This window comes from Raphanus sativus, chromosome 3, assembly GCF_000801105.2.
Source record: "Raphanus sativus cultivar WK10039 chromosome 3, ASM80110v3, whole genome shotgun sequence".
Lineage (NCBI taxonomy): Eukaryota > Viridiplantae > Streptophyta > Magnoliopsida > Brassicales > Brassicaceae > Raphanus > Raphanus sativus.
The window spans coordinates 14,895,947-14,905,718 of record NC_079513.1 but is presented as its reverse complement, the minus strand read 5'-3'; the positions used below and the strand labels follow the sequence as shown (position 1 = coordinate 14,905,718).

Below are 9,772 nucleotides of genomic sequence, written 5' to 3'. Positions count from 1 at the left end.
GATGGAGGATCGGTTGAAGAACTCCCGGCGCTTCCTCCCGAGGCACTTCGTGATCCGTACATCGAGGGACAAAATTGGGAGAAGATAGTGGCGACTTGCTCTACCCACAGCAGTGTTAGGAAGTTGTTGCAAGAAAGTGGGGGAATTGGAGTAACATATGTTATTCCTTCGAGTCAGCAGAGGCCGTGGTCTCCTCCTGTCGGCTATCACTGCCTCTTTGAATCTTACTTCCAAGAAGACACGAAGTTATGGTTCCCTGTCCCGCGGTTGGTGACTTCCTATGCGTTTCGTCGCGACGTTGCTATGTCTCAGCTTGTGAATGGATCGTACCGGATCGCTGTTGCTCTGATGATGATCGCTGCTGAGGTTAATATTTCACTTAGTGTGCGGACGTTCGAAGAATTGACTTCAGTGAGGGTTCTGCAACCTGGGTTGTTCTCGCTGAGGATGCGCTCGAGTTATAATATTCTGACGGGTCATCCAAACAAGACGAAACGTTGGCGACGTTCTTACTTTTACGTTAAATCAGACGAATTTGCTTTTGCGGAGCCGCCGAAGGAAGACTTTCGCGTGCTTTGGAACCGTAGACTTGGTAGATAGCGATTTGCGCACTGAGACCTACACTTTCCTCGCATTCTAACCCTTTTCTCTTTTTTGTTTGTTTTGCAGTCCGTCATCCCAACACGATCGCATACCCTGAGAATTTCTTCGAGGACGCACAAGTTCTTGCGACGCTGAGTCACCGACGTTGGCCTGACCTTAGTCGCGAGTGGGACCGTCGCTTTCAAGATCGAGTCCTAAGAGGTAGTTTCTCATCTCCCTGTTTGCTTAGGCTAAGAACAAGTTTGATGTTTTTTTTTCTCTTCTTCTATAGAGGCTCGTTGGTTGTCTGACCAAGCTCCGATCGTTGTTCCGAAGAGGAGACGCCTGTTGTTATTTACGAGGAAACAACAAGGACTTTTTAACAGAGCTAGAAAGATGAACGGCGTGGCGGATTTGAGTGCTCTCCTGAAGGGCAAGCTGGAACTTTTGGCGGCGAGGCAGAACGTCTCGTCTGAAGGGAACCAATCGAATGTGCAGCTGTCCGACCCTCCGGCGGAGGCGTCAGAGCCTTCAAAGAAGAAGAAGGGGAAGAAATCTGGAAAGAAGAGATCCCGCAGTGAAGTTTCTGATACGAGTAAGTCGGCTGAACCCCTGAACGGACCCCTGGATGACCCCTCCGACTGCACAGTTCATGAGGAACCCTTAAGAAAAAAGAAGAAGGGGACGAATCCTAACGTTGAAGGTTCTCACGGCGCTGAGAGGACTGATACAGTCCCGATTGACACCGTAGGGTCTCCTCTAGCTGATCGTCAAGAAGAGGCGAGCGAGAAGTCTGCGGGAAATGACGTCGCAGGTCGTCAGGAGAGGGATCACCTCCAGGATGCTATCGCTGAGATTCCAGAGTCGTCGAAAGAGATTTCTTCGAAAAAGAAGAAGACGAAAGCCGTTGAAAAGCAGCCTGGCGTCTCGATGAGTGCTCCGCCTGCAGGTGGTTCCGCGGGGAGAGACCCTTCGTTTAGGAAGGTTACGCCGGATTTCCGGGATCGAGTGAGCTTCTCGTACGATGAGAAGACTCCTCTTATCTTTAATCCTCCAAAGTGCGCTGAACTGACGAGTCAAATCAAGGGCTCACCGTCCTGCTTCCCTCCGGTTGGCGAGCTCGCCTTCAAGGAGCTTTATGCTGAGGCCGCGTGCGCCACCAAGAGGGTAACGAGACTTTTTACATATCTATTTTAGTGTGCTATCGTCCTGATCTTCTCTATTTGTGTTACTCAAAGTATGAATTTGCTCATTGATGCAGAGCGAGGCCAGTATGAACGTTATGGTTGCGGCTTACGAGGGCGAGCTGAGACGCACGGTAATTCAATTATCCGCGGCCGAGAAGCTTGCCAGGGCGCGCGACGCTGCGATTGATCGCGTAAGGGGGGAACTGAAAGAGGCCCAAGATAAAGCCCTTGAGGAGAAAGAGATACTTCCCGGGCAATTCGAGAAGTTGGAGGCGATGCTGAAGTCCTCTCAGTCTACGAGGAAGAAGTTGAGGGAGGAGAACGCTGCCTTGAAAGAGAGAATGGCGTCTCTAGAGGAGGAGCGTACCGCGGAGGGCAAGAGGCTTCGGGATTCCCGGATTCGTGAAGTAACTCAGGAGAGGATCAGGGTTCTAAGCGCTATGATAACCAAAGCCAACGTTCGCTTCAACAACATACGTGACCGCGAGTCCCGCCGTGGTGAGTTCGACATTGTTCGGAACCTTCACGGGCAGGCAATGGGTACAAAGAATTGCCTTGAGATGATTCTGAACAGCGGCGCTCAACTCACTCAGGAACACGTTGATATGTTTGCTGAGCAGGAGAGGCAGTATTCTGACGCAGTCTCTCGACTCAGAGTGGAACCTATTCCGGAGACGGATCTCTCGCTTTCTCCCTTGATCCTTCCGTCTCAGTATGTTGATGAAGATGCTTTAGCGTCACTTGATTTGTTCGGATCGAACATGAGCGCGATCAACGCAGAGACTGTGGCTTGTCTTCAACGCTCCGACCATGGGGCCGATCTTCTGGTGGTGACCACCGACGGTACTGATCAGTCGGGGAAGGTTCCGCCGCTCCTGGAGGAATCTGCATTGCCCGAAACTAACTTGGAGGATGACCCCGCACTTGTAATTTCCGACGGGTCGTCGAGCGAAGAAGAAGGCGAGATAGGTGATTCTCCTTCCCCGCTCCTTGTTAATCAAGGGGAAGAGTTAGGGGAAACGACGAAGGTTACAGAGGCTGCTGCTTGCGCTGAATCTTCCAAGGCAAAGGATGCGACTGCTTTGGGTGCGCGTCCTGAAGATCGCGAAGGATAGTTTCCCTTGTGTGTTGTATTTTATTTACTTTTTCCCATTAGGGACCTTTGTTGTTGTAACGTAGTTTGAACTCTCTGCACTCGGATATTGTTTCCTTGTTCTCTTTCGGAACTAATTGCGGAGTTTTGGCCGCTATTTTCCCGGTTTGGGATTTAAACCTTCATCTTTATTTCTGCTAGTCAATCTTTTACCAGGTGGTAATTGAGGCAAGGAACTTGAGTTTAATCATCGAGTAACTTGCTGAAGATAGTAAGCTCCGCTGGGGACGATTCTACTCGCTGAAGGGAGGGGACCTCTCTGGAGGCGAATCTGCTCGCCAAAAAGGCTTCTCCTAATCATAATTTTACTCGCTGAAGCGATGTTCCTACTCAAATTGCGATTTTTCTCGCCGAAGCAATGTTCCCGCTCAAGCCAATCCTTTACCAGGTGGTAACTCGCTGAAGATAGGAAGCTTCGCTGGGGACGATTCTACTCGCTGAAGGGAGGGGACTTCTCTCCTAATCATAATTTTGCTCGCTGAAGGGATGCTCCCGCTCGAGTTACGATTTTGCTCGCTGAAGCGATGCTCCCAATCAAGTTGCTAGTGATGGTGATTTGGTTTTGTTATAGCTGCACCGGTACAGGTTGCCTACGTACCTCTGAGGAGGATCAAGCCATTCGTAGTTCGTAGGAGTTGAGTAAGAGTGACGCGGATGGTGCACTTACTCGGCTCTTTTTTTTTTTTTTTTTTTTTTTTTTTTTTTTTTTTTAGTCGTGTAAGAGTGGCCCGGAAGGCGCACTTACCCAACTATGTGGTTTGAAGTGTGAAATTATGGAGAGTATCGCTTTAGATGCATGGAATTCCAGGCACGCGGAACTGCTTCACCGGTTGACGTTTCCAGGCGATAGACTCCAGGTTTGATCACTTGTGTGATTTTGTATGGCCCTTCCCAATTAGTTCCGAGCTTGCCAGCCTTCCACTCTCTAGTGTTCTCGAAGACTTTTCGAAGAACGAGATCACCTTGTTCAAGAGGGCGCGACTTGACCTTCTTATTATAGTAGCTCTCGATTTGATGTTGGTAGTTCTGGATTCGGAGCAAAGCTTGATCGCGGCGTTCTTCGATTGCGTCAAGTGCGTCGAGGAGCATACTTTGATTGAGCTCAACGTGTTGAGGCATTCGAGATCTCCGGAGACTGGTTACATTGACTTCGGCGGGAGCCATTGCTTCAACGCCGTAGGCCATGGAGAATGGAGTGCACTTAGTCGCGGAACGAGGCGTGGTGCGGTGAGACCAAAGGACACCGTCTAGCTCGTCGGCCCAGCAGCCTTTTTTTAAATCTAGTCGTTTCTTTAAGCCGTCGATGATCGTACGGTTGGATGACTCTGCCTGGCCGTTACTCTGCGGGTATCGCGGCGTTGCGGTATTCAAACGGATTCTCCATTTGTCGCAGAAATCGCGAAACTGATGCGAGATGAATTGTGATCCGTTGTCTGTCACGATCTCGTAAGGAAGACCGTGGCGACAAATAATGTTGCGCCAGACGAACTTCTGGACTTCCTTGTCGGTGACGTTGGCGAAGGCTTCCGCTTCGATCCATTTGGTGAAATAATCAGTCAGGACGAGAACGAAACGCTTGCCTCGCGAATTCGGCATGGGCCCGATGATATCCATTGCCCAACGCATAAACGGATATGGTGCCGTAAGAGTGCGCAATTGCTCGGTGGGGCAGTGGATCGTGGGCGCGTGTCTTTGGCATTTATCACAGCGTTTGGCGTAGGATTCGCAGTCTGCGTTTAGTGTGGGCCAGTAGAAACCTTGGCTTCGAACTTTAAGTGCTAGAGCTCGTCCTCCGGAATGATTACCCGCCGCGCCTTCGTGATTTTCAGCCATGACCAGTCGCGTTTCGTCGCCTGAAATGCATTTCAGGAGGACCTTGTTGGCGTTCCAACGGTGTAGTTCGCCCTCGATGACGACGTAATGGGCACTGCGCGCCTTCAGTCTTCGCGCTAGCCACTTATCCTCTGGGAGGTTGCCGCGTGCTAGGTAGTTGATCAAATCGGTACGCCAATCGGGGGTTTCGTCTGATGAGGAATCGACGTTCATATCGGCTGTAACGGCTACCGCAGAGACAGAGGAGGTACTCGCGCTTTGTGCCGTTATGCTGGGGCTCTCGATTCGATGAATGGGAATTGTCCGCTTGATCTGATCGTGTAGCTTGCTCCCAAGGGCTGCTAGAGCATCAGCGCAGACGTTCTCTCCTCTCGGGACTTTGGTGAGTTCGAAAAATTCGAAGTCTTTCGTGAGGTCCTGAACAAGCTTGAGATAGGCGTCCATTCTTGCGTTGTGCGCATCGTACTCGCCGTTATATTGACTGGCGACGAGCTGAGAGTCGCAATAGGCGCTGAGGCGTTTGGCTCTGACGGTCTTGGCGAGGCGTAATCCTGCGAGGAGGGACTCGTACTCAGCCTCGTTGTTGGAAGCGGGAAAGCCGAAGCTGAAAGACTGTCTTATCAGTTCGCCGGTTGGGGATTGGAGCTGAACGCCGGCCCCTGATCCTTTATTAGTTGAGGAGCCGTCGACGTGTAGAATCCAGTTGCGAGATGACACGGCCAGATCCTGCTCGAGTTCGGGTGTGAGTTCGATCAGGAAGTCAGCGAGGACCTGAGACTTGGCTGCTGTTCGGTTCTTGTATACGATGTCATGCTCGCTGAGCTCCATCGCCCATTTCGTTAGCCGCCGAGAGTGGTTAGCGTTCTGCATGATTGTTCGGAGGGGCTGATTGGAGAGGACTTCAACCGTGTGAGACTGAAAGTACGGGCGGAGTTTCCTCGCCGAGTGAACTACTGCAAGCGCCATTTTCTCGAGGGTGGGATAGCGGGTTTCGGCTTCTGTCATGCGTTTGCTCGTGTAGAAGATCGGTTTTTGCTCCCCCCGATCTTCGCGTATGAGTACGCTGCTGACGGCGATAGGCGTGACGGCAATGTAGAGGATGAGAATGTCGCCCGCTTCTCGTTTCGAGAGTACTGGAGGAGTAGTCAGATATTGCTTAAGTTGGCCAAAGGCCTCCTCGCATTTGTCGTCCCAAATGAAGCGTTTGTTTCCTCGCAACAAATCAAAGAAGGGAAGGCACTTATCGGTAGATCGCGAGATGAACCTGTTAAGCGCTGCTATTCGGCCAGTGAGGCGTTGCACTTCTCGGCTGTTCTTGGGGCTTGGAAGATCGAGGATCGCCGATATCTGTTTGGGATTAGCTTCAATACCCCTCTGAGTGACTATATAGCCGAGAAATTCGCCGGACATAACACCGAACGTGCATTTAGCCGGGTTCAGTTTCATGCCGTACTCGTTGAGTGTTGTGAAGCAGTCTTTGAGGTGCGTGAGATGATCCTCGGCTCGGAGCGACTTGACCAGCATGTCATCGATGTATACTTCCATCGTCGAACCTAGTTTATCGGCGAACATGCGGTTGACTAGGCGCTGGTAGGTGGCTCCCGCGTTTTTGAGGCCGAAGGGCATTACTTTGTAGCAGTAGGTTCCTCTATCTGTTATGAGCGCCGTCTTCTCGCGGTCGTCAGGATGCATCATTATCTGGTTGTAGCCAGAGAATGCGTCCATGAATGTCAAGAGGGCGTTTCCGGCAGTCGCCTCGACTAGACGGTCGATGTGTGGGAGGGGGAAGCTATCTTTTGGGCACGCCCTGTTCAGATCCGTGAAGTCGACACAGACTCGCCATTTTTCGTTTTTCTTTCTGACGACGACAGGGTTAGCGAGCCAGTCGGGGTACTTGACTTCCATGATTGAGTCGGCGGCGAGCAGTCGGTCCACCTCATCGTTGACTGCCTTGGATCGTTCAGGTCCTAGTTTTCGGCGCTTTTGACGGATAGGCTTAAAGGTGGGGTCAACGTTTAACTCATGAGAGGTGATTGCTAGATCGATCCCTTTCATGTCGGATGTAGTCCAGGCGAAAGTGGAGACGTTCTGACGGAGAAACTCGGTGAGTTGCTGCTGCATATTGTCCGGTAGGGATGCTCCGATGCGGATCACCTTACTAGGGTCAGAAACGTCAAGGGATATATCGATGACCTCCTCTTGCTGGGGAAACGCTTTCTGTAAGGGGTTTGAGACGGTGTTAACATGCGAGGTTTGTCGCTGAAGCTTGATGGTGGCGATTAGCATGTCTCGAGCAGCTTGCTGATCGCCCCGTAGCGTTCGGATTTTGCCGTCTGGTCCCGGGAACTTGACGCATTGGTGGTAAGTCGATGGGATTGCTCGCATCGAATGCAGCCAAGGGGTGCCTAGGATCGCGTTATAGGGGGCTTTAGAGTCGACGACCGAGAACTTCACGGTTCGTGTCGTGCCACATGCGTACACTGGAAGGCGGATTGTGCCGATCATGGCCTCGGAGGAACCGTTGAAGCCTGTGAGGGAGCGGGATGACGGTTTCATACTTCCCGTATCGACGCCCATCTTGTCGAGTGTGTCTCGAAAGATCAGATCGACAGAACTGCCAGTGTCGATGAGAATTTTGGTGACCTGACAGTCGCCGATTCCGAGTTCGACGAGGAGGGGGTCGTTGTGCGGCATGTGGATGCCAAGGGCGTCGTCAGGCGAGAAAGTGATTTGATGATCGTTCTCGGGTTTTGTCGGCCACTTACGCGAGGAAGTTGCCTGACGACGGTAGTCTTTAATGGACCTAACGGAATCACCGCAGGGCGGGGATCCTCCCATAATAACGTTGATGACAGTGTCGTTGTCTTGGTTGGAATGCTGAGTTCTAGAGACGTCGAGCTTTTGTCGAAGATCGGAGTACAGGGGACGATCAAGCTGGCTTCGCAAATCTGGTTTCCTGGAGTTGAGCTTTTCTCGCAGATCCACCGGGCGGGGCTTCATGGGACTTGGGTTATTCAACCGGCGAGTCTTAGAGGAGTTGATCCTCTCGCGGAGATCGGGGACATGACTGACTGCATCTGCCGCTGGTTTCTCTTTCCGCTTGAGGATGTTCCGTAGGTCGCCAAGGGCTGGGCGGCTCAGCTGAGCGCGCAGGTCTGGAGGAGAAACTTGTTCAGGTTCGTCGCTTGGAGGTTCCAGTTGCGTCAGGACGACGTTGATGCGTCTTCTCGCTCTCGGAAGTTCATGATCGCCGGTGCCCTTGGCGGGCCTTGTGAAAACAGTCTCGACGCGTCGCCGGTTTCTTGGTGACTCCTCGTCGCTAGACGAGTTACCCTTTTCCGGGGATGCTGGAGCTGCTTCTTCGGGCGTTGCTCGTCTCTCTTGCTGAGGGGCTTTGCCTTGCGACTTGCTGGTTTTCCTGTCTTTGTTTTTACTCCAGCTCGCCGTTCCTCGGGCCCTAGGTTTCGGAGGCTCGATTTCGAGTTTTCCGTTCTCGACAGAGGAGAGAAATTGCTCGAAGAGCGTACATTCCCTGGTGTTATGCGACTTAGCGTTGTGGTAATCGCACCATTTTTCGGCTCCCGGGGGCCGAGAATTCACTGCTGCGGAGGAATCCGGCGGTTTTCCGTCGGTTTCGCGGTTGTAAACGTTCCATCCTTTCTCGCGCACGACCGTCGTTGACGCCGGGGAGCTCTCTTCGTCTACAGCGTACACGAAATTCTTCTTTTGGGCTGCTCGGTCGCCTGATGAGTGTTGTCGTGGCTCGTGTCGACTATCCGCGTTCTTCGCGCCGGTTTTGTCGGCTGTTGCAGCTTTAGACGCGTTTAACTTGCCTATCAGAGCCTTTGTATCCTCTTCCATGCGTATAAAATTATGGGAACGCGCGATGGCATCAGAAAGAGACGACGTGGGGTTCCTGTAGAGGTCGTCACGGAAGACCGAGTGGACGTACAACGTGTTTTTAAGCGCGGCGACCGCGACGCTGTCGGGTAAGACGACCTTCGAGACTATGGCTTTGAACTTCTCCATGAAGTTGCGCAGGCTTTGATCCTTTCCTTGGGCGAGGTTGAAAAGATCAGACACCGTTGCGTCTTCTTGAGTGAACATGATGTAGTTCTTCAGGAAGGCGGACGACAGGTCGTGGAAATCTTTAATAGAGTTCTCAGCGAGGCCCGTGAACCAAGTAAGGGCAGGTCCTTTCAAGCTTTCAACGAAAAGTTGACAGTAGCCGGCGTCGCGTTCTTCGTCGGAGAAGTTTGCACGGCGTACTGCGATGTTGAAAGACGTGATGTGAGTCGTCGGGTCGGTGAGACCTTCGTACGTCGGTAGTCGGAGCTTCTCGATGTGTCGCAGTCTGACGCCGGTTATCGTCGGAGAGAATGGTGTTCGAAGGGTGTTCGCCAGAACGCGTTCTATTTGCGGCGCGGAGGTGGTGACGCAGTGTATCTTGGAGTTGATGTCTAGGAGCGACTGTTTGAGTGCTGCTACCTCGCGAACCATCTGTAGATCTGGGTTCGCAGGGGTGAAAGGCGCTGCGTCTGGGTTGAGAGTACTGGGAGGAGCGCCGTGACTCGTCGGGTTAGCAGCTAGGTCACTTGCGAACAGTTGCCTGCGGATGGTGTCGGTGGCTGCGTCTGGGGCGCCGGTGAGAGGAGCGAGTAGTGCCGCGATTGCGGCGATTTGCTCGGTAGCTGCTTTTTGGGCGGCGTCTTGTCGGGCAAAGCGCTCCATGATGGTATCGACAAAGGCGGGGGCTATCGGGATAGCCGTGACTGGGGTTGGTCCTGGCGCGTCGTGTTCGTCGCCGGAAGTGGAACCTTCGGGGTTCTGACTCATCTTTGCTAACGTTACTTTGCTAGCCCCACGGTGGGCGCCAACTGTTAGAACCGAGTTCGGTCGAAACTAGTAAAGAGAAGACGAAGAACTCGTCTGTGGGTCTAACAAAGACGTTTTATAGATGAAAATGTAAGGAGCTAGTTACAGGGTAAGCGTAAAGAGAAAGACAAAGCGGAGCTCG

The 9,772-nt window shown here is 52.3% G+C and overlaps 2 protein-coding genes across 2 annotated transcripts; one reads left to right on the top strand and one right to left on the bottom strand.

The window, feature by feature from the left end:
* Positions 1-13: 13 nt before the first annotated feature.
* Positions 14-3,374, top strand: LOC108836753 (uncharacterized). Its single transcript, XM_057005958.1, has 2 exons — positions 14-804; positions 875-3,374. The coding sequence occupies exon 2, from the start codon at positions 1,838-1,840 to the stop codon at positions 2,882-2,884; it is 1,047 nt and encodes a 348-aa protein (XP_056861938.1). The 5' UTR covers positions 14-804; positions 875-1,837; the 3' UTR covers positions 2,885-3,374.
* Positions 3,375-3,693: 319 nt separating this feature from the next.
* On the bottom strand, positions 3,694-9,591 carry LOC130510007 (uncharacterized). The gene has a single exon (XM_057006342.1). The coding sequence runs from the start codon at positions 9,589-9,591 to the stop codon at positions 3,694-3,696; it is 5,898 nt and encodes a 1,965-aa protein (XP_056862322.1).
* Between the last annotated feature and the right edge of the window lie 181 nt (positions 9,592-9,772).

Excerpts from the sequence above, each read along its gene's own strand:
- LOC130510007 (XM_057006342.1), bottom strand. The coding sequence starts at position 9,591 with ATGAGTCAGAACCCCGAAGGTTCCACTTCCGGCGACGAACACGACGCG.
- LOC108836753 (XM_057005958.1), top strand. The coding sequence starts at position 1,838 with ATGCAGAGCGAGGCCAGTATGAACGTTATGGTTGCGGCTTACGAGGGC.